The 23,122-nt window shown below is 45.1% G+C and overlaps 1 protein-coding gene across 1 annotated transcript in view; it reads left to right on the top strand.

Moving 5' to 3' along the window:
- The window catches only part of TTC21B (tetratricopeptide repeat domain 21B), a 557,642-nt gene that overhangs the window by 383,641 nt on the left and 150,879 nt on the right, over positions 1-23,122 (top strand). Inside the window, exon 23 of the mRNA XM_085645393.1 lies at positions 21,181-21,331. Coding sequence (XP_085501519.1) covers positions 21,181-21,331 — 151 coding nt within the window. The remainder of the gene's footprint in view (positions 1-21,180; positions 21,332-23,122) is intronic.

Genomic DNA, 23,122 nt, shown 5'->3' on the forward strand with positions numbered 1-23,122 from the left:
GACGCACTAGCATATCTCAGATGTCTGTCCTCTTTATTTTCCAGTCTTTTCTTCTTTCCACACCTTGTATGTCACTGCATATGTCGGTTGTCAATCCATGCTAATCATTCCATAAGGGAAGGGGCCCACATAATGAGCACAAGATACAGAGGACAGCATAGAACATTGAGTGTTGGGCACATAGAACCACCGCACCACACTACATCAGATGGCTAATAACAAAACTCTCACCCTGACCACAGACCTCAATATAATATCCCTCAACGTCAAGGGCCTAAACCACCCCATTAAACGCAGGAAGATAGTGGACTACCTAGCAAAGACCAAAAGTGATAGAATACTGCTACAGGAAACCAAATTAGCTGAGGAAGATGCCAAACTACTCAGAGCCAACTGGATTGCGCAGCTTGCGTGCTCACCAGCAGACAAAAAGAAGAGGGGGGTCCTGACCCTAGTATCCAAGAGATCGAAGATCGCGATAGACTCCCACTCCCATGACAAGGACGGCAGCCTACTTATAACAAACCTGTCAAGAGGGGAGGAGCAGTTCCACGTGGCGAACATATATGGCCCTAATACAGACGACCCTACATTCTGGGCTGAAGTGTTTGACACACTAGACAAACTCTCGCAGGACGAACTCACGATTGTAGCAGGGGACTTCAACGTCCCTCTAGATCACATAATAGACAGACAGTCCTCTGCCGATACCACCCCACCAACTCCCACGCCGCACTTCAAAACATCTGCACCAAATTCAACCTCAAAGACGCATGGAGACTACAACACCCCGACACTAGAGACTACACCTTTTACTCCAACCCACATAACTCGTACACCAGGATAGATTACATTTTAATATCAGGGACACACACACACACTTGATAGAAGATTCGGAGATTGTACCAAAACTAGTCTCTGACCACTCAGTCATTAGCCTGAAACTAAGTGGCTGTCACAACGAAGCGATCCCAAGAAGATGGCGCTTTAACAGTGAAATTATTTCAGACCCAGGAAACAAAAAAGAAATTGAGGAAGCCATAGCGGACTACCTAACCCATAATTATGCCCCAGAGACTAACGTCGGCACACTGTGGGAGGCCTTAAAAGCAACGATCAGGGGTAAATTAATTGGAATTAAGGCAAGAATTAAAAAAAAAAGCGAACCTGAGAATAAACCAACTCGAGGAAGAGATAAAAAAGTTAGAACTCGACCACGTAAAAGCCACAAATGGCAACACAATCCTAACCACTCTAACACAGCACAAGTATGAGTACAATAAAATCTTGAGCGAAAGGGCAGGATTGTGGTTCAACAAATGCAAAGCACTTAACATTTGCGAAACCAACAGAGCGGGGAAACTACTGGCATCATACCTGAAACACAAACGCAACCAAGTGGCGATCTCATCAATTACAGTCTCAAACAATAAAACACACACAAGACACAAAGAAATACTCAGTACATTCCAGGAGTTCTACTCAGAACTATACAAGACAGAGCAGACACTTAACTGAGAATAATGCACAAGATACCTAGACAGATTAGGACTCACAAAGTTAGACTCCGTAGACACAGCAAGGCTACGTCGGGAAATCAAATGCTCGGAAATTGGCAATCAAGTCACTAAAGAAAAATACGACCCCCGGGCCAGACGGATACACTGCCGATTTCTATAAGACCTTTCTAACCCAACTAACCCCAACCATGGAAAGGGTCTTTAGCCAGACTGCAGCTTCATGGGTAGAACCACAATCCATGACACAGGTGACTATAATAGTCATCCCAAAGGAGGGCAATGACCACCAACTGCCAAAAAACTATAGACCCATATCCCTCATCAATGCGGACTGTAAAATCTATGCCAAAATCCTGGCGGTCAGACTAAACACGGTCCTACCCAAACTAATAAGTAATGCCCAAGTCGGTTTCATAGCGACAATACACGACTTTTCTGCCACATACTAGAAAAAATCTCCACGAAACCAGAGCCGGCAGTAGCTATTGCACTGTACGCAGAGAAGGCCTTCGATAAGGTCTCTTAGGCTTTCCTAGAGGAATGCATGCAGACCTTTAACCTAGGGGAGGATTATATTCGGATGATCATGGCCCTTTACCAAACCCCTTCAGCCCGCATTGCGGTAAACGGCTCACTCTCAGACCTTTAAACTCCAGCAAGGAACCAGACAAGGATGCCCACTCTCGCTGGCACTCTTCCTTCTGGCCCTCGAGCCCCTCATCCATGACATAAATTTAAACAACACCATAAAAGGGGTTGATATCAAAGGGTCCGTAGTAAAACTTGCCGCGTACGTGGATGACATCCTGATAATAAAAGAGCAACAAAAGCCCTCGATAAAGGCTCTAATGTCCACAATAGCGGAATACTCCAAACTATCAAGGTATAAACTAAATAATGAAAAATCAGAATGTAAGCCATTAAACATCTACTGCACGAGAGACACGCTAGGTGAGTCGGGTTTGACATGGCAGACAGGATACATCAAATACTTAGGAATATACTTTGGTACCGACCTGATAAACACCCTACGCCTCAATGAAAAATCCCTACTAGAAAAAGTTAAGAACCTATTAGAGGCCTGTCCCCGAAATTCATAACATGGTGGGGACTAATCGAAACTTTAAAAATGATGATCACGTCACTGATAAACTACCTGATAAGCATGCTCCCAATCCTCCTCACAGATGATTTCCACCGGAAAATCGATAACATGTTCACCAAATTACTATGGCGTGGAAAGAAGGCTAGGATTAGTATTAAGAAACTGAGGCTAACGAAATCCCAAGGAGGGGTGAACCTAGCATACTTCAAGGTTTTCCAACTAGCCTTCCTAGCTAAACAAGGAACGCAATGGGTTGCCCCGGCGCCAGAATACACACCGGTATGGTTACAGGTAGAGAAAGCCATTCCGAACAACCTGAGCCCACTAGCCCTACTAACGGCAAACACATACTCATACACATCTAAACCGATCTTTAAAAACACTAAAATAGCACTCCTAAAAGTCGACAAGAAAATGGAGGTTAGCATCAAAGGGACCCCGTCAGAATCGCTGTGGGCAAATAGCAGGATCAAATATAAGGGGAAAAGTCTCAACTACGAGACATGGATAGAAAACGGTATATCCTATCCACACCAACTCGAGAAGGGGACATCCCCCATTACATTCTCCGACCTGAAAGCAATCCACCAATTGGAAGACATAGACCTATACAGATTCCTAAAGATAAAAGCAGCTCTGTCAAAGACAAGACTAGCCAGCACCCAACCCTCAATCTTCCGCTTTGTAGCAAACATCAACAAACTAGGTCATCAAGTCTCGCAAATATACAAGCTACTACGCCCAAAAACCACCAAACTTAACACCAAAACAACTGAATACTGGGCTAAACCGATCCACCCCCCGCCAAACGACCATGAGTGGAAAACTCTGTGAGCCTCGGCGATGCGAAACAAGATCACCGAAGTCTTAGCACAAACAAAATTCTTTCTACTCCATAAAACGTTCTGAACCCCAGACCGCTTACACACATTAGGCCTCAGGGAAGACTCCCTCTGCTGGAACTGCAACATAGAGAAGGGAGACTCAGCGCACCTTATCTTCCACTGCCCAACACTCGAGGTGTTCTGGGGAAGGGTATTTGATTTCATAGACAATGTTTTTAAATGCAAACTAACAAGAGACTTTGCCTACCTCACCACGCCGTTCATGCAAACTGATCTCTCCTCTGAGAGAGAGAGAGAGTGAACTAATGGACCTACTTCTGACAGCTGCGGTCGAACTGATACTAAACAACTGGAAAGACACTAGCAAAACTAGCTACAAAGGATGGATCAACTGGGTCACTCACCTCAGAGGAGCGGACCGCTTGGCCCTGCAACACTCCCTCTGGAAAGCGTCATCAAGGGGACTGTGGGAATCTCTGGACAGGTCCCTAGACCCCTACAAGCCTCCATAGAAAACCGACCCTAACGCCTACTGTACGATTCACGGCCCAAGGCACAGCACAAGTATGAACCAGATGGACTCGAAGACTAGCTTAATAATCTCAAGTTGAGATAAAACGAGTTGCAGTTGATATATTGGTCGCGAATGTTAAACCTAGAATGTATACCTCTCTATGTGCCTTTCCTATCCTCATTCTCACTCTCATCTCTAACTTTTCTGTCTTTTCCTCCTTACACCTATCTCTCTATCACAAATCTAGCCAGCAAGGGGGTTACCGCACTGTACTAATGATCTATGCCAGCTGTGGTTGACCCTGCAGTAGTAATTGTGATTGTATACAATTTATAAGGAAAAATAAATAAATAAATTAAGCTCGAAGCCATTCGAGGCAATACATAAGATTTATTACGCAAAAGCAATCTCTGCAGCCGCATATAGAGCAGGGATCCAGGGAATGACGAACGCCGATGCCCTACAGCGTGTAGAAGACTGTTTCTATAAGAAACTCCTAGCTCTTCCTAAAAGCTGCTCTAATTTTAATCTGCACATAGAGTTGAATGTTCACTTTATATCAGATCTAATTCGCCTTTCTCCAGTTTTATTTTGACACTCAATCTGGAGGAGGAATACAGTGGCGCTAACACAAAATATTATAAAGGACTGTTTAACTCTTGACCAGGCACATAAGGTACCCTGGATACAATATGTAAAAGAAACACTGATTACTTGGGACTGGAATCCCTCTATAGATATCGAGTCTATTGTCATATGATTTCTAAAGCAGAAATTAAAAATATTTTCTGAACACACAGGGGGAATAATAGGCTTGAATAAAATCGCAGCAAAACAATGGTATCATATTTAGGGTTTCCTTCTATCCCTTTTGATTCAAACTCTTACATAGTTTTTGTTACTAACATGCAACATCCTTATGTATTGGTGAGATTTAGATTAAGCCTCCTTCCGTGCATGATGGGCAATCCCGCGGGAGTCTACTCTCTAAAGGAATTACCAGTTTGCCCATGTGACGGTGCCTCTCCTCAAACTAATTTACTCCTTATTTTCTTCTGTAAGTTTTATACCCCACACCGTAAAATGTTTATTACTCCACTCATGCTGAAATACAAATTTGTGCAATGTCATCCTGCTCTTCATTTTCTCCAAATGTTGCCTGACCCACTCGTTTGCTTTTCCATTGCATCTTACCTATGTATGGCGTTAAAGACTAGGAGTTTAATTGTTTCGTAATACTATCCAACTGATCATATATTTTAAACTCATTTTAAATGGAATCATGTATATTATACTATGAATTGGATGAACTTAGACGTCCGTTAATGAAGGTTATTTTTAGCCTCTGTTTTATTTCTTTTAAAACTGTTATCTGTATATAATACTTTTATGAATCTGAGTCTATATATTTTTGTAATATGTTAATTTAAAAAAAGCATGATGCACTGCGAGACTGTATTGTAAGATGTACTGTCCTTTTATGATCTTATCGTTAAGATCGAATAAAGTTATTTGACTGACTGACTGGCTGTCCCTTTCACCTGGTCAAAGAACACATCTTCAAGCATAAATTGAGTTTGTTTTATGTCCAGGAAAGTACATTTTTGTATAGATGATATATGGGTTCTGTATGTGATCTTCCTCTGCATTGGAGGTTTTGGTTGCTGACCACTAGTGCTTCTTCATTGGATATGTTTGTGCAGAGAACCATAAGAAGCAGATCCTACTTTCCTACAGTGAGTTTTCTGTATTGAGCTACATCGCCCTGCTGTGGCTTTGTCCTGTTTAACTTGTAAAACCCTCACCCATTACCTGAGACTTTGTAGTGATAGTATGACTATTTCGTGATATATCAATTCAGGTCTTTGCTCCTTTATGAGGTTCTGTTTGATAAATTGCTTCTTTTCTCGATCTGTTTCTTTATTATGCCCATTCTGAGATTGAGCAGTGTCAAGAACTTGCAAAGGAATGTGTGTTCAAGTAGGTGAAGGTGCTCCTTATGCTGCTAGCCACCGTTTTCACTCTGCTCTGCTTATTGCTGAGCCTCCATAACACAAGACTGTTCTGGCGTCTCTGCTGTTACTAATAGGGGGGATCCATGAGCTTCCTGGAGCACCAGGTTTAAAGAGAGGTAATGGCTCTCTAGAATTCAGCACTACACAAAGGACATCAAAATTAGGTTTCATCTTTATTTACCAAACTAATGCCATGACTTTCAGAAAAGGAGCTGGACAGCTGGATAAAAAAAACCTTTCTAAGATGGTGGTCTCTCCACAGGATGTTATTCGAGGTTACCAAGCTAAGATTAAGTAAATTACTTTCCTGTGATATTAGATCCTTTTTTAATCATATCGAAGGGAGGCAGTCATGTGAGGAGGGTACATCACAACTCATTTGTTCCCATATATTTCTTGCATTCTTTACCCCTTTGTTACTATTTTTGACCCAGTTGTTTGCTTCTTGCAGTTTGATTTTCTTCTGGATGATATGCTGGGAATTCATGCTTGGCTCTTTTCTCCTTGCTAATGCCAGGGAAAGTTTGGTGCCTTGGATAGTTCTTCAGTATAAATCTTTGTTTAATCAACAGCTACAAGATTGCCAAGGAATTTTTTTTTTATCCTAACTGGGACACTGTTAAGGAGACACTTGATGCCTTTCACATATATTACTCTGTGCAGAGTGGCACAGTGGCTACTGGGAGGAATCACCCTTTCTTTGGGCAACCAAGAACTACATTCATCTGAAAGTAACAGTTAGTTATAGATTTCTTACCTTAGAATTACCCCCAGGCGTCACACTGGATCCGGAGAATGTTTTCGTCCGCAGTACCCCTGCACGTCGAAAGGTGGCGTTGGTCAACTCCGCGTTCTTCTTTGGCGTTGTGGTCGCTGGGATTACATCGCGGTAGCTACTTAGACGCTGCCCATGCACGCTGACTTCAGATTTTTTTTGTTCGCGCCAGCCAGCGCAGATCCGGAGAGAGCTGTACCTCCAGTCACTTTTTGACTGACTTTTTGGTGACTTTTGATGACACAAATTTTGAGTCTTCGACTCCAGGTGCATGAGGGATGCCTGGTTTCAAGGCCTGCAGCTCCTGTAGCTGACTGATGTCGGTGATGGATCTGCACCGCGTGTGCCTCTTCTGCCTGGAGCACAACCACGATCCCAAGTTGTGCTCCGACTGCCAGACGATGAAACCAAAGTCTTTGCTGGAGCGGTCCTGAAAGCTTCTCGAGGCCCTACAGTCGGCTCCGTGCCGTTCGAGCTCCCGGTCGCGTGGGAAGTCAAGGGACTGGTCGCGGTGCCACCAACAACAGTCTTTTTCCAAGTCTTCGCACTCCTCTGGTAAGTCGAAGCACAAGAAGAAGTCGAAGAAGCATCGTCGCTCTTCGACTTCTCCCCGTCGGTCAGCTGCCGTGACGAGGGATGCGGGTGGTACCCATCCCGCGGCTCCGGGTGTGGAGTTGGAATGGTCGACTCAGAGTTTGCCTCTCTTCCCGGGACCCAGAGCCACCCTTGCCCAGCTTCGTCAATTTTACGAAGCAATGAATGCCATCTTTGAGCAGTCTGACTCCACCAGTGCGCCTTCGGGCCCCGCGACTCGACTGGGGGCCCTGGGCTTTAGACGTCAGCGGCTCCGGCCCCGGCACAGCAGGGTCCCCTTGGATCCGGGCGTGGATCCGGATCGGTGCCAGTCTACATGATTACACCTCCCCCGGCACCAAATCCACCAGCACCACATCCTCAGCGATGACCGACGCCGGATCCGGTACTTTTGTGCCCTTGTTCTACCCTGACAATTTTAGACCACATTGGCAGCCAGAGGAAGGTGAGCAGGACTGGAGACCCTTTAACTGACCAGTTAAGTTATGAACTGAACTGGAGAGAGGAATGGGGGAAGCCTGTGGTCTGGATACATCACCAGACCTTGGCATGTTGTCGTCTCCTACCGTGGCTACGGAGGAGGGAGCGTCTTACTCCATGGTGTTGCGTAGGACGGCCGAGGCTCTTAACCTCGAGCTACCTACGGTGGCAGTCAGGACTAACCTCCTGAAAGAGGTGCTTCAACCGGCAGTGAGTTCTGTACCTTTTGGGCACCTGGTTCAGGCCCAACACAGGGGCTCCTGTGGATAGGATGATTGCCCGATGCCACTGCCCAGCCCCGGGCAACCCCACTTTTTTCTCTCAATACCCCACCCCTCAGAGCCTGTTGTTCCAAGCCTCCAGCTCCAAAGGTGCATTCCCTAATGCACCACTGATAGGGATTCCAAAAAGCTGGACCATCTTGGGAAGAAGACGTTTTCTTCCTCCAGCTTGGGACTGCGATCGGTAAACACCGCATGTCTGTTCGGCCGTTACACCCACTCCTTGTGGGATACGGTTGCGCAAGTGCTGTCCCAGGGCCCGGAGGAGGCCCTGGCCGTACTCTCCCGTGCAGTTGCCGAAGGGAGAGATGCAGCAAAGTTTACCAACCCTGTGGGGTGGATACCGGCGACTCACTAGGCAGAACGATTTCCACGTCAGTAGCCCCTTGGCGCTATGCCTGGTTAAGGTCGACTGTTTTTTCCGAGGATGTCCAATCCACTCTTATGGGCATGCCCTTTGATGGCCGTCGCCTATTCGGCGACAAGGCAGACAACTTGCTGGAGCGCTATAAGGACTCTCGAGTTATGACCAGGTCCTTGGGCCTCTCCACCACCCACTCTGCGCAGTCTGCTTTCCGCCCCTTTCATGGCTACGGAATGGGTGCCCCCCATGGCCTGCCCAGAGCCACAGGCCAGCGCAAGCTGTTCAGCCCCTGCGCGACTGGGGACGTAGGAACCACTACCGTAGTTCTGCGGGCCAGCGGGCAGGTCAGTCCACCACAACCCCCCCTGCAGCAGCCTCCGATCCCTCCTAGTCCGACCTTTCAGGGCCACCAATCCCTCCCCTTCAAGACTACCCCTCCATCCATGCCACCTCAGTACCATTGCATGTCGGAGGATCATCTGACCCTTGTCCAACAGGAAGTTTCAGCACTCTTGGCCAAGGGAGCCATCGAGCGAGTTCCTGTCCCAGAAGTGGGTCATGGTTGCTATTCCCACTACTTTCTGGTGCCCAAGAAGGACAAAGGCCTGCTTCCTATCTTGGATCTCAGGAACGTCAACCGCTTCCTCCAGACGGAGAAGTTCAAAATATGACGCTAGCTCAGATCCTGTCTGCTCTCGACCCTGGAGACTGGATGGTAGCGTTGGACTTGCAGGACGCCTATTTTCACATCCCCGTCCTACTGGCGTTACCTGCGGTTCATGGTAGGCAACGAGCACTTTCAGTTTACCGTGCTCCCCTTTGGCCATACCAGCGCATCACGGGTGTTCACGAAAGTGAGGGCGGTGGTCGCAGCCCATCTGCCCAGATAAGGGGTTCCAGTTTTCCCCTATCTTGATGACTGGCTGTTGAAGGCGGGCTCGTCCCAGGATGTCGTCTCCCACCTCCAGACTACGGCCGACCTGCACTCGCTGGTGTTCTCCATCAACATGCCAAAGTCCCACCTGACTCCCTCTCAGAAGCTCCTCATCATCGAAGCAGTTCTGGACATGACGCAGTTTCGGGTCTATCCCCCCGAACAGCGAGTCCGGGATATTTGGGCTATGATTCCGATCTTTCAGCCTCTATCCTGGGTTTCGGTCAGGATGACCCTCGGGCTACTGGGCCCGATGGCCTCCTGCATCCTGCTGGTGGACCATGCCAGATGGCATGTGCGGGCTCTGCAGTGGCACCTGAAGTTCCAGTGGGCTCAACATCAAGAGAACCTATTCGATTGCGTCCAGATCTCAGAGGGCACTGCACACCAATTGCAGTGGTGGCTAATGAACCAGGATTGGGTCGACGGCAGGTCCCTCTCCCTTCCCCCACCAGAGTTCACAGTGGTGACCGATGCATCACTTCTGAGATGGGGCTTTCACACGGGGGAGGCAGAGATCAGAGGCCTCTGGTCTCCGGCGGAGTCTGAGCTCCACATCAACCTTCTGGAGCTTCGGGTGATCCGTCTTGCACTAAAAGCATTCCTTCCCTCTGTCCGGGGAAGAGTAGTGCGGATGTTCACGGACAACACCACCGCCATGTGGTATTGCAACAAACAGGCCGGGGTGGGGTCGTGGACCCTATTTCAAGAGGCTCTCCGTCTCTGGACATGGCTGGAACATCAGGACAAATCCCTGGTGGTTCAACACCTGGCATGTTCACTGAACGCCAGGGCGGACGAACTCGGCCGCAGGTGCATGATATGGATCACAAGTGGTGTCTTCACTCGAAGGTGGCGCAAGGTCTCTTTCAGCAGTGGGGAGAGCCTTGGTTAGATCCATTAACCACCGAAGAGAACACGAAATGTCAGCAATTCTGCGCGTTGGAATTTCCAAGGCGGCACTCGCTAGGCAGCGCTTTTCGTCACGAGTGGAGTTGCGGTCTTCTATACGCCTTTCCGCCTATACCACTTCTGCCCAGAGTGCTGAAGAAGATCAAGCGCGGCCGGGCCCAAGTCATTCTAGTGGCTCCGGATTGGGCACGAAGAGTCCGGTATCCCGAGCTGCTACACATGGTCATCAATCCTCCTATCAGACTGCCTCTTCCTGAGGATCTTCTGTCGCAGCAGCAGGGGACGGTCCTCCACCCGAACCTGTCCAGCCTCCACCTCCTTGCGTGGAGATTAAGCGGCGGCAGTTGGCGTCGTTTGACTTGCCTCCTGAAGTCTTTGATGTTATCTTGGCAACCAGGCGTCCCTCCACTAAGCTCCTAATGACGGCCAAATCTTGCTCCCCTTATGATCCGTGCACAGTGTCGATATTAAAATTGGCCCCGGATCCTATTACCCTAGCACTAACCTCCCTCATAAATGCAATGTTTGCCGAAGGATACTTTCCTAAATCCTGGAAAGGGCTTCTATATTGCCCCTGCTTAAAAAGCTGAGTTTGGATCCTAAGGATCCAAACAGCTGTAGACCCATTTCACAACTCCCTCTTCCTGCTAAACTTGTAGAGAAAAACATGAATGTACAACTTAGTTCGTTCCTACAAGAAGCTCTCGTGCTGGACCCCACTCAATATGGTTTTAGAGAGGGGCACAGCACGGAGTCTGCCCTCCTAAAATCAACGGAAGAGATTAGGGCAGTCTTAGATCAGGGAGGCAAAACTGCGATGATTATGCTTGATCTCTCCACTGCCTTCTATACGGTCCATCACGATTTGCTGATGGACAGGTTGCGAGAGAGCGGAGTTCAAGGTATAGCCTGGAAGTTGCTCAAATCCTTTCTCTCTAATAGAATACTAACCGTTTCACTCGGCAAATTCTCTGCCAACCGTTTTCACTGCCATGTGGAGTCCCACAGGGGTCATCCATGAGCCCTACGCTCTTTAACATCTAAGTACCGTCCCTGGCTCCTCTGATTGACTCGTTTAGCTTCGGCCTGACGTCATATGCAGATGACACCCAAATTGTGGTGTCCCTTCTGCCAGGGAAGGAACTGGGAACAGCAACCCGGCTCCATGACTGCATGACAGCTGTGGGAAACTGGATGGCCCAAAACTGTCTCAAACACAAGTCCGGTAAAATGGAGGTTGTCCTGTTTGGGAATGACCACCCCAACTTTTGGGCCCCAGGCTGGTGGCCGGATGTGCTGGGTCCTCTTCCAATCCCTATTAGGAAGGTGAAAAATCTGGGAGGCTGGATAGATGATAACCTTAACTTTGGAGACCAAGGGAATGCAGTCGCCTCAACCACATCGTTTGCTCTCAGATCTTGTAAGAAAATTATGCCATTTTTGCCTAAAGACACTCAGCAAACGGTTATCACTGCATTACCCATGTCCAGGCTGGACTACTGTAACAGCCTGTATATCAACATTCAGGAAAGGTTTATGTATAGACTACAGCTCCTACAGAATGCAGCTGCCAGATTGCTCACTGGCATACCTAAATATGCCTCAGGTCCTGGGGAGATTAGAAAGCTTCATTGGCTACCGGTTAAGAAGCGAGTACAGTTTAAATCTTTATGCATTGTATACAAATCCCTTCAAGGAGTGGGTCCTGACCACCTGAAACAGCAATTTCAGTGGTACGTACCTAAAAGTTCACTTTGTTCCTCAGAAGAAAACTGGTGGCAGTGCCCTCTGTAAAAAAAAAAAGCTAGTTGTGGTGGCAGAAGCTTTGTGGTCTGTGCAGCTAAGACATGGAATGGTTTGCCTTTCCATCTTGGAAGCATGACAAATCTACTGCCATTCAGGCAAACCTTAAAAACCTGCCTTTTTAATGTATAACTCTGGCCCTATTCCTTTTTTTTACGCTTCAGTAGGAGCACTTTACACAGCGCCAGGACACCTTCGGGTAGCAATAGCGCTCTATAAATGTTTTTAACATTAACATTAACACTAAGACGGTATACGCCTGCCGATGGAACACATTTCTGGCATGGTGCACAGCAAAGGCTGTGGATCCCCTTTCTGCCCCTCTTTCTGAGATTCTCCTGTTCTTTCTTTCTGTGGCCCAGCAGGGCTCTGCTCTGGGCGCTCTTAAGGGCTAACTCTCAGCCATTTCAGCCTTTCTTAGGCCCTAATCAGCCTTCTCTTTTCAAATCCCCTGTTGTAAATTGCTTCCTCAAGGGCATTACTCATCTTTTTCCTCCTATTCCCTTCGTAATGCCTCAGTGGGACTTGAACTTGGTTCTGACTTACCTTATGTGTGCTTCCTTTAAACCACTTCATAACTCTCCTCTTCGTCTTCTTACTTTAAAGACTGCTTTTCTGGTTGCCATCACCTCTGCTCGCAGGATGAGTAAGCTCCAGGCTCTTTCTTCAAAATCTCCTTTCCTGGCTGTTCATCCGGACAAGGTTGCACTAAGAACCAGACCTTCCTTTCTTCCCAAGGTGGTTACTTCTTTCCGCATCGGCTAAACCATCTTTTTGCCCACCTTTTTTCTGCCTCCGCATCCTTCAGAAGTAGAAGAGAGGCTCCACCATCTGGTGTAAAAGAACTGACGTTAGCATGCGAGGGCGGCGTCTAAGTAGCTACCGCGACGTCATCCCGGCGACCATGGTGCCAACGACGAACTCGGAGCTGACAGACGACACCTTTCGACGCACAGGAGTACTGCTGACAAAACAGTTCCCCAGATCCAGTCTGACGCCTGGGGGTAATTCTAAGGTACGGAATCTATAACTAACCTATGTTTCTTACAGATATATCTTTACCGAAGGTAAGTAACTTGTTCAACAAGCCTTCTCTGCATCCAGTCCTTGATGTTATGTCATCTTGAACGCTACTACCTGTGGTGGGCATGGTGTGTGTTGGGTGTCCAAAGGTATACTTATTTTTTATACCTTTGTAATTATTATATTGGTACTGGAGGCTTTTTTTGCGGCTGAAAAATATCTTCAGTTAATTTTTTCAGGGGGATTCTGATTTCCTATTTTACTTTGACTCTGTTTACCATACACAAACGATAAAGCGTTGTGTAATACTCATTTGTTTTTTTCTTGAGCTAATGTGCGACAAGGCTTATATCTGGGTTGTTCTTTACCATATGTATATTTTCCTGTATGTCTATATTTCTCCCATGTTGTAACCTCATACCTTCATATGCATCTCCCTTAAGCTTGCTGTTGACTCTTATTAAAATAGATACTTGTGGATCTTATCGCGTGTTCTGACCGTCATGATTGTTGTGCATTGATGCATGATCAGTTGAAATTTGAGATCGAGGCTGCCTCAAAGATATGTATATATCTTCTTGTTTAGCATATGATTTTTTGTAAAAAAAGAAAAAAATATTGCACAATTATTTAATGATAAATACATAAATACAAGAGGAGATTCGCCAATAAAACAAGCATTTGCAATGCAATAGGTCTCGCATTATTAAAGTTTGAGCTATTGGTGTTGCCAATGCTTGTTTCTATTGGTTGTTGCAGGTGGTGGGCACTGGAAGTTATTTTTGGAGACGTGGACATATTTTTTTATCATCAGACTTTTCTCAGAACAAGTCTGAGAAAAACAAAAAAGATACCTAGAGGAAAGGAAATATTGGAAAGCGTGACACTGGGAGAAAGCAGGAATGGAAAGTAACCGAAAGAGTGAGATAAAAGAGACCAGAAGTGCTAGGTGGCAAAAGAAAGAAGCACTAGGTGGAATCAAGACAAGGCAGCCTTACAATCAGCAGCCACGTCATAAAACGGTGTTGGAAGAAGGCCTTTAAAAAAATGTGGCCCCCTGCACTTATTTTTTTATCTTTTAACAAATTAAGCACTCTCGACAAGTCACCAGTGCATAGCCTTTCCGAAGTGTTATCTTCTCACAACACAAACATCTGCCCTCCAAGTTCAGCAGTTGATTTTGGTAGGAACAGTCAAATACTAACAGTAACGGAATTAGACTTTGCCAAAGGTGACGTAAATTGTTTACATCCTAGAAACAGTTTAATGAAAAAGCTGAAGGCCAATTTGAGCAAGTAATCAAGTGCTGGTTAAATCCTCAAGAAAAAGGGCTTATTTCATGTTAAGAGCAAACGAGTCATAGATCAGACGGCTCTTTGTCGCTTCTATGCAGCCAAATGCTGGTGAAGGTAGATAGGCACTCTGTCCAGAGACTTGGGACCGAGAGACAGATCCCAACAAACATAAAATATGTTTGGCAGCTGGCGAAGCGTCTCCAGGCGACTCTCTGGTTCAACCGGGAGGCAAGAAGCGCTGCATGTTTATGGAATAACCCGCCGCTGGGACCACAGAGATTTCGTAAAGGGTGAGCCTTTAAGGAAAGGCAAACATTCATTTAATTTGAGCTAAGTATGAGGTCTTTCGGCGTATCCCAATTGCGATAGAGGTTAAACCTTAGGAAAACACTAGTGTTACACAACAGGTAGAACGTGAAGTTCGGTGGTTAAATTCAGTTTTGTGTTTCACGAGAGAATGTTCTTTTTCCCACCGCTTGAATCTGTGAAGTATTTGTTACAAGCAATATCTTCATGTGCAGCCCTGAAAAGTGTCCTCTCTGGAAATTCTGAAGTGCAAATGCTACTCTGGAAATTCAGCTGCATCTCCTGCACTGTCCCACAGGAGACAATAATGAATTAAAATCAAAACCGCAAAGTACATTTTAAATATATTGCAAGAAAATGTGATTTATTAAAAGTTAATTTTACTAAATCTCGTAATTATTGAAAACATAGCTAGTGCCTTCATATTTAGTCGAGTCGGCAGCATCAGAGAAAATGTAACAAAGGTCGCACGTAACTTTGGGGGATTTTCACTTTTTTTTTGCATCACTTGACATTTTTTTTTAATACCGGCTGAAAAAAAAGAGAAACAGCAGCTTGTGGCAGCGCGCTACAAAGACAAAAATGTTTGTGTGAAGCTGTGAAAAACTCAAAGCAGAGCTGCAGGCCAACATACCAATTTGCATGCTATACGTGTTCCCGGTCTTGGGCCAAGTATACTTTTCCGAAGGTGCCTTGAGGAACGAACCCGGAGTCAATGTTCCGGTCGGTCAGCTACCGGCTGAAGGAGAGGAAACAAGAAAAAAAAAAAACCAGCAGCTTGTGGCAGCGCGCTACAAAGACAAAAATGTTCCGATTGTACTTTGCAAACATATTAAAACAAGCCGTCTCCGTGGAGCAAGTCAGCAACGAGGTGTGTGCGCGCGCGCGTTAGGCAGCCGGGGTCGGCAGCGGCGTGGTGTGTGCGCGCGCGTGTGTCTGTGTGTGCGTCTGCGCGTCCACAGACCCCGATCGCTGCGCGTGCCCCGGTCTGTCTCCCTTGGGAGGCAACTAGGCAACAATAGTACTCGTTGGCGGCAGCGCTTCGCGCTGCAACGCCAGCGAGACCTAAAAACAGGTTTGTAGCCAAAGAGATCATTCCAAAAGCATTAACAGTCAGAGAACCATAGTATCAAGTATATTCATTGGGTTGAATCACACTTACCGGTATTGCGCGAAACCAACTTATTCTACAATTGCAGCATGTTTTGCACTAAGCCCCAAGCCGTAGCAATTCAAAGGGATCCTAGCAACACCCTACCTCAAAGTGCTATACCAGTGCATTCCACCTCTCAACATGTATATTAAAAAAAACAGACTATAATTTAGCTCATATTTTATCTAAAAGATGCCCACCTCTTGGTGTCCCACAAGATTGTGCAGCACCCCACACCCTCTTACTAACCACAATTGATCACAGCCACTGAACGGTCACACTTAATAACTGGACATGGTCAGCCTGAATGACCTATCTGCAGATCTTCTTTCCATCGCTGAATTGATGCCCAGATACGATTTCCCATTTTCCTGGCTCTCTGACCTTTGCGTGCGAAGATAGCTTTTCCAAGATTAAATATTGACAATAGTCGAGCAAGCCATTGATGAAATGAGGGGGCTATTGGAACAAGCCAAACTGATGAAATACAGAGTCAAACCACTGCCGTGACTACAAACAAAAAGTGCTGATCAAATCTTGTAGTCCCAGCGCTATACACACCCAACAATATTAGCTGCGGCTCAGCGTAACCTTTAAATTCAATGATATTTCTATAAACTTTGTAATGTCACACTTAAGAGTATCTAAGAGTGGACAAATGCAAACTCTAGGAATAATGTCCGCCTTTAGGCTTTGACAACAACCTCTTGGCCCCGACTTTCTTACAGCGAAAATCACATATCTGTAAATACTTTAAAAAAAAAAAAAATTCCGATTGATCCTGTATTCTGTTGTAGGTCCTCAAATGAAATTAAGGTCTCCTCTTCATAGATGTCCCCCAGCCTTATGAATCCTAAATCCTCCCAGCGCAACAAAGAATCATGAAATATTACGGAAAGCACTGAGTTCCTCTGCAATTGAGTATAGTAATCCAGCACATATGTGAAGCGCTGCTGCCCATTGATAAAGTTTCAGATTTGGGACACCCCAAACCCCTCTATCCTTGGGAAGCGTCATACATTTCAGTGCCCTTCTTGTCTTACCATATGCCCAAATGAACCTAGTAATCACATCATCCGTTGCATTAAACCAGCATTTTTCAAACTCCAAAGGAATCGCTCTAATAAAAAATACAGTACTAGGTAAAAGAAAATAATTTTCGCTATATTATAACGGCCAATAATAAATTAATGCAACGTATCCATCTTACCAGAATCTTGGTTCACTTTTGGAATAACTGGAGTAAGATTATTTTCCATAATTTGATCCACTTCTGCTCCCAAATATGTGGCCTAGTGTACTGCTCGTGTCTATTTACCACCACATGTGTTTTGTGTCTATTTAGCGAGTAGCCGGAAATTTCCGTAAATACCAGGGCTTCCCTTTCAATCTCCTCTAGGGCCAAACTTGGATCAGGGGTTACGACTGCTAAATCATCAATGTAACCCAAACGTTCCATCCCTAAAAATACATTGGCTTAATTTTAGTATTGGCTTCAATGTTTGGAATTAGGGGGTCAATATAGCAGGCAGATAACAGCTGGTAGCAGGGATCCACTGCATCCTTCAATCCGGAGCTGTTCCAACTGCCCCCCCCCCCCCCATCATTTAATGGCTGGCCGTATGAGTATTATAAACTGCCTATACTGCTTCCATGAAGCCCTTACTGACTCCACCCAATTTAATGCGTCCATGGGTAGCCCCAGGAGAACGTTGCGAACTCCTTCTCTGCGTCCAGCCATGGGGTCTCCAAAGATATCGGCTGCGTCAAATAGTGGAATAACTCTCCTAATATGTTGAGTGGTACCCTTTTCCTGGAATGAAACTGCTGTTTGGGAGAGATCACCTTCCCTATATCTTGGCTCAGCCATGAGGCTAAAACTTTGGAATATATTTTAGAATCACTTTTAATCAGTGTAATTGATCTATAAGACCCAGGATCTATCAAGCTTTCCTTTTTAAAAAAAAATACAATATTATTGGTTTTAGACCATGAATCTGGTGCCTGTTGCCATTTCTGTACCTGGCATAGTATATCAATTAAATCTGGACTGAAGATTGTAAAAAGCACTTTATAGAATTCTAGCGGGATCCTGTCAGTTCTCACTGCTTTCCCCAAGGTGAGAGCCTTAAGGGCCATAAACATTTCTTCCCCCGTAAATCACCTAATAGATCACGATCTTCGGGGGAAATCTTGGCTGCTGGAATGGGATAAAGATAATTCCATATAACCTCTTCATCATGTTCCCCCTCAGCACGATATAGCCGCTCATAAAATGCTCAAATCCCATCACGAACCCTGACTGAATCCGTAACAAGCTTACCTTTGCTGTTTCTACTCTCTGCGATTTCTCCTCGGACTGGGTTCTGTCTTGTACGAACAGCCAGTAGGTTCCCCACTCTCTCACTATACTTGTGACATTCCCGCCTCCATGCAAGATATTTCTCCACAGCTCTTGTTGAAATTTTTCGAATTGCTGCTATGGCTAATGCAAATTTGTACTAAATTATTTCGATATCTGACTCAGCCGATACAGCATCCATAGGCTTTTCCTTGATATCTCCCAGTTATCCATATAACTCACTCAAGAGCTGGTGTTGTCTTTTCTGCTGATTCAGACTGAAACTGAACATTTCTCCCCCCACACCATCCTTGAAGGTGTCCAACACTACACCCATACATACGCTGCCTGTGTTGTACTTCAGAAAAACAGGGACCCATTTACTCATGTGAGAAATATATTCCTGGTCCATCAACAAACCTCTTTCAAAGGATCAGCTTTGTACTAATCTTCCCACACAAGGAAGAGAACTCAAGGGTCAATGGATTGTGATCGGACATAACCCAGGGAAATTTTTAGATTTAAATTTTGATGACAAGCTATGGGATACAAAAAAGTAGTCCAACCGGGCATGCGACCTATGGGGGGGGCCATAAAAATGTAATCCCCATGTCGGCCGCTTTAATCATATGCCATATATCAACTAGCCTGTGGTCCTTCAGCTGAGACCGCGCTTTGAAAGCTCTGGGTTTACGATTATATTATCAGTGCCTGTATTTCAGAGCCTACCAACTCTATTGACAAGTCCACGTATATTATAATCGGGGTAGGCCAAACCGCCAGTTAGATATTCAAAAAATCAAACATTGTAGGATCATCCAATACAGACCAATATACAATACATGGCGTAAAGATACCCTTAGCATAGTGACATTAAGTAATTGCCCACCTACCATATTTATAGGCCGAGCGCCTCCTAAAGCTACACTTGTTTTAACACCCCAGAATGACCACCCCTCGAGTTCTTCTTCCTTGCGTAGAGTGCATTATGAGAGTCCTCCACATGCATTTCCTGCAGACATAGAATATTGTCCCACAGAAATTCTAAATCCTCAGCCATTTTCCGTCTTTTGGCATCATCATTTAAACCACAAATATTCAGTCACGACCCGTTATTGCAACCGATCAACCATCTTGCCACTTTTCGTGCCCCTATCTCCACCTGCTCCAGTACTTCTTGAATACCGGCCCAGCTACTGGCATCATAATCCCGTCCTTTAAGCACCAAAATTGTTTGAATCACCTCTTGCAGTGTGCACCCTCCTCCCCCAAGCACCCTCTAACCCCCTCCACACCTCCTTCTCTCCCACCCAGCTCCCTAAGCCCCACTTTTCCCACCCCTACCCCTGCAACCAAAACCGTAAGACAAAAAGAGCACCGCTGTCCTGAATGCTGGAAACTGTACTTCCAGTCCTCCCCAGCTAAAAGCAGTTGGCCCACGTCATACCTGTAAGCATAAATAAAGGACACCCACGCAGACACCACCCCGTCAATGAGAATTCCAACAAAACCTTCAAAAAGAATGGTCCCCCTCAATCAATCATCGCCAGCCTCACCTGTGACCAGCAGTGAAAACTGCTAATCATATTAGACCAATCAAGTCCCTTTAGCCAGTTCGTCCATATGTTGATTCTTTATCCTTTATCTCAGAAGTAAACACCGGGATTCTATTCTATTGCTAAAGACAATTTTGACGTGAGCCGGATTGATTAAATAAGGTCAGCTCCAAATTCCTGACATGGCTGAATCAACTGTCTCCGCCTCCACCGCCTCTCCACTGTCACATGACAAAATTCAGGTCTGGTGGAAAAAGAGTCCTTCAAAGGTGCCTTGGCATCTGGTTGGACCTTTTCCAAAACAGCTTCCCGGAGCAAATAGTTGCCAAAATAAACAATAATAGCCCTCCGCTGGGAGTTTTCAGCCTGTGGGAATCTCTGCCTCCTCAGCATAAGTGGAAATCAGAGCACCCTCTGAATTTCCATCTCCCAGTTCCAAGCATGTAATGTTTTGGTTTTTAAAACATAAATAAAAAGCATTGTCTATTAGCATTGTAACTGACAATGCCTTTTATTTATGTTTTGCTTTTTAAAACATAAATAAAAGGCATTGTCATTTTCAATGCCAATAGCTTAAACTTGCGTACATGTGAGACCTATTGCATTGCAAATGCTTGTTACTTACATATACTTGGAGGAGCAGCATGTCTGTTTCCAGAGCTATAATATAAGATTTACATTATATGTAATAAACCTCCCAGATTCAGGGGTGTTTGAGCACACTGTCTATTCTAGAAGGTAGCAGAGTTCCAGATTCTGAGCCTGTTTGAAGCACAAAGAGGACCTTTATAAACCCAGAACTGTGTCACATTGCTCAATTGATAACATAGCCTTCAGGAAACCTATTTTAATTATGTTTTTAGTCTTAAAATGACAAATGCATACCTTCAGTAGTATTTATGATAATAAGTATAAAACTGCAAAACACAAACATAGAAATGTGAATTGTGATGCTCAACATTGCCAGAAACAAAGTCTTCATCTGCTGTATGGATCCCACACAATGAAGACTTGGTACTCTTGCTTTCTTGCTGATACGGTACTGTTTTCTACCATAGTACTACCCTGGGTAGTATTTGCTTTCTTTTAATGTTGTTCTTTTGCGTTATTGACTTGTATTTAGTTACTCGGTCTTTACTTTGTTAGACTGGTTGTATACTGCAGCTGTGTATTTGAATATCTCACTTGTCAGTTATCTGCAAGAGCCCTTTGTTAGATTTGTTTAAAGTGTGGACACTTTATTGGCGGTGGTCGAGGAGCAAGCAACGTACTGGTACTGACACAATTCAGTATTTCGTATGAATATTTGCATAGTACACATTTGGTAATTAATATAAATATTACAAATTAAATATTTGTTCTAGATAACTACGCTACTCTATCACGGTTAATTGACCTGCTCAGAAGAGCTGGGAAGCTTGAAGAAGTACCGAGATTCCTCGATTTAGCAGAGAAATATTCCTCAAGAGCAAAATTGGAACCAGGATTTCACTATTGTAAAGGACTGTATCTCTGGTAAGAAAATGTAACATGCAAGTCAAAGCCTCAAGTATATAACCGTCAGTGTAAACTGAACTACTTAGTACAAAGTTATCCACACAACGCATCAGCAGTCATGTTATGTGCTTTATGAACAGTTGTTAATGTCTTTCAACATTTAAAAAAATACTTTCAGGAGCAATTACCCTGACATTTGGAACTCTCAACTTAGATTCCCATGGCCATCTCCTTCTCACTCTGGGACAGCCTGAATTATCACCCCCTATTTAACCGTTGACCGTACACTCATGATACAGATCTGTGGGTCTGTAAATGTATCAATCATCATTTCTCTTTACTACATGTATATTTTCTCCATTTAAAAATACTATCTGTTTCTTGCATAAAAGCACTGTAGCACCCTTGGATACTGTCAAGATTGTGCTACAAAAAAAATCAAATAAATAAAATGTCACTGACATTTATGCATTCAGGGAAACTAAACCTTATTCGCTCATGCATAAGAGGATCTATACCGGCCATTGTAAAAAAAATAGCTTCTTATTGTTCCATACTCAATCTTTCGTACTCAGTTCCAACACTATGCCATAAGTTGTGGCACAGAGTAGGTCCCCTTCTTTGTCAATGTATAACAGCAAGCTGCATGTAAATCTCTCTGACATTATGCACTGATGGCAGTTTCAGCAGTGTAAAACGAGCTGTATTTAGAATCTCACCATCAGTCGTGAAGTCAGTAGGTCTCACCTATTAGACAGCGCGTGGATGGTCAATTGTGAGATATCTTGTTAGGTTACGGTGTGGACTTGAAGCCTGCCCGTTTCTTACAATTGGTTGGCTTCATTGTCACACTCATTTGCTTGCTTATTATTTGTTAGCGTGTGTGGACTGTTCATGTGTTGGTACCTCCACTGGAGCATGGACGGATTACTGTGTACTTACACTGCTCAGTCTTTCAATCACTATTTTTTTCTTGTTTAAGCTCGATACAAAAGTACATGTTTCCTGCAATCTTCCTAGTGTGCTTCTCTTTCCCTCTCCATGGTTCTTTCTCTTGCCTGTGTGCTCTTCCCCCGCCTCCCTCCATGAAGCACTTGCCCTTCTGTGCCCCTTACCCCCGGCACATGTTTCTTACTTGCCCGCCTGCTTTCAACTCCTGCCAGCTCCAACCGCAGTGTTCTGATGGAGGTGTTGTAGTCTGACCAGTTGACTTCTGAGTCAAGTTGGGTACTTTGACCAAACCGTGCTCAGGCCCACCTATGCATCACGAGATCACCTGATGCCCTCATCTTGCTGCAGGCGACCCTACCTTCCGCACTCAACACCCTAATCATTAAAGCCTTTTGGCGTAGGCTTTGGCCAGCTGGTTTAACTCAAACTCTTTTTCCACTACTCCCCCAAAAAGAGAATTGAAGTTGGAGACCTTTGGCATGAGGGTTTTCTCTACAAGCTTAGCTCTTTGTTGCATGAACACCAGCTTCTTGCTAGGGTTTTATTTTCAACCTGGTGGGACGCCAAGGCCCAACTGTTGCCCATGGTTCTGGAAAAAGACTGGGTCATTCTTTGTCAGGCCATGCAAGAAGGAAATGATGTAGCAAAGTTTACCATTAGCTGCAGACTGGATACTACTGACTCAATCAGTAGGGCAATCGGCACTAGTGTGGCTACTCCCAAAAATACATGGATGCAATCCACTGGATTTTCAGTAGACATTCAGACCCTTCTTGTGGGCATGAAATCAATGGTTCCTGACGTTTTGGAGATAATCTGACCGCTTCAAAGATAGCTGGTCTGCAGTGCACTCCTTTG

Source organism: Triturus cristatus, chromosome 3_1 (assembly GCF_964204655.1).
Source record: "Triturus cristatus chromosome 3_1, aTriCri1.1, whole genome shotgun sequence".
NCBI lineage: Eukaryota > Metazoa > Chordata > Amphibia > Caudata > Salamandridae > Triturus > Triturus cristatus.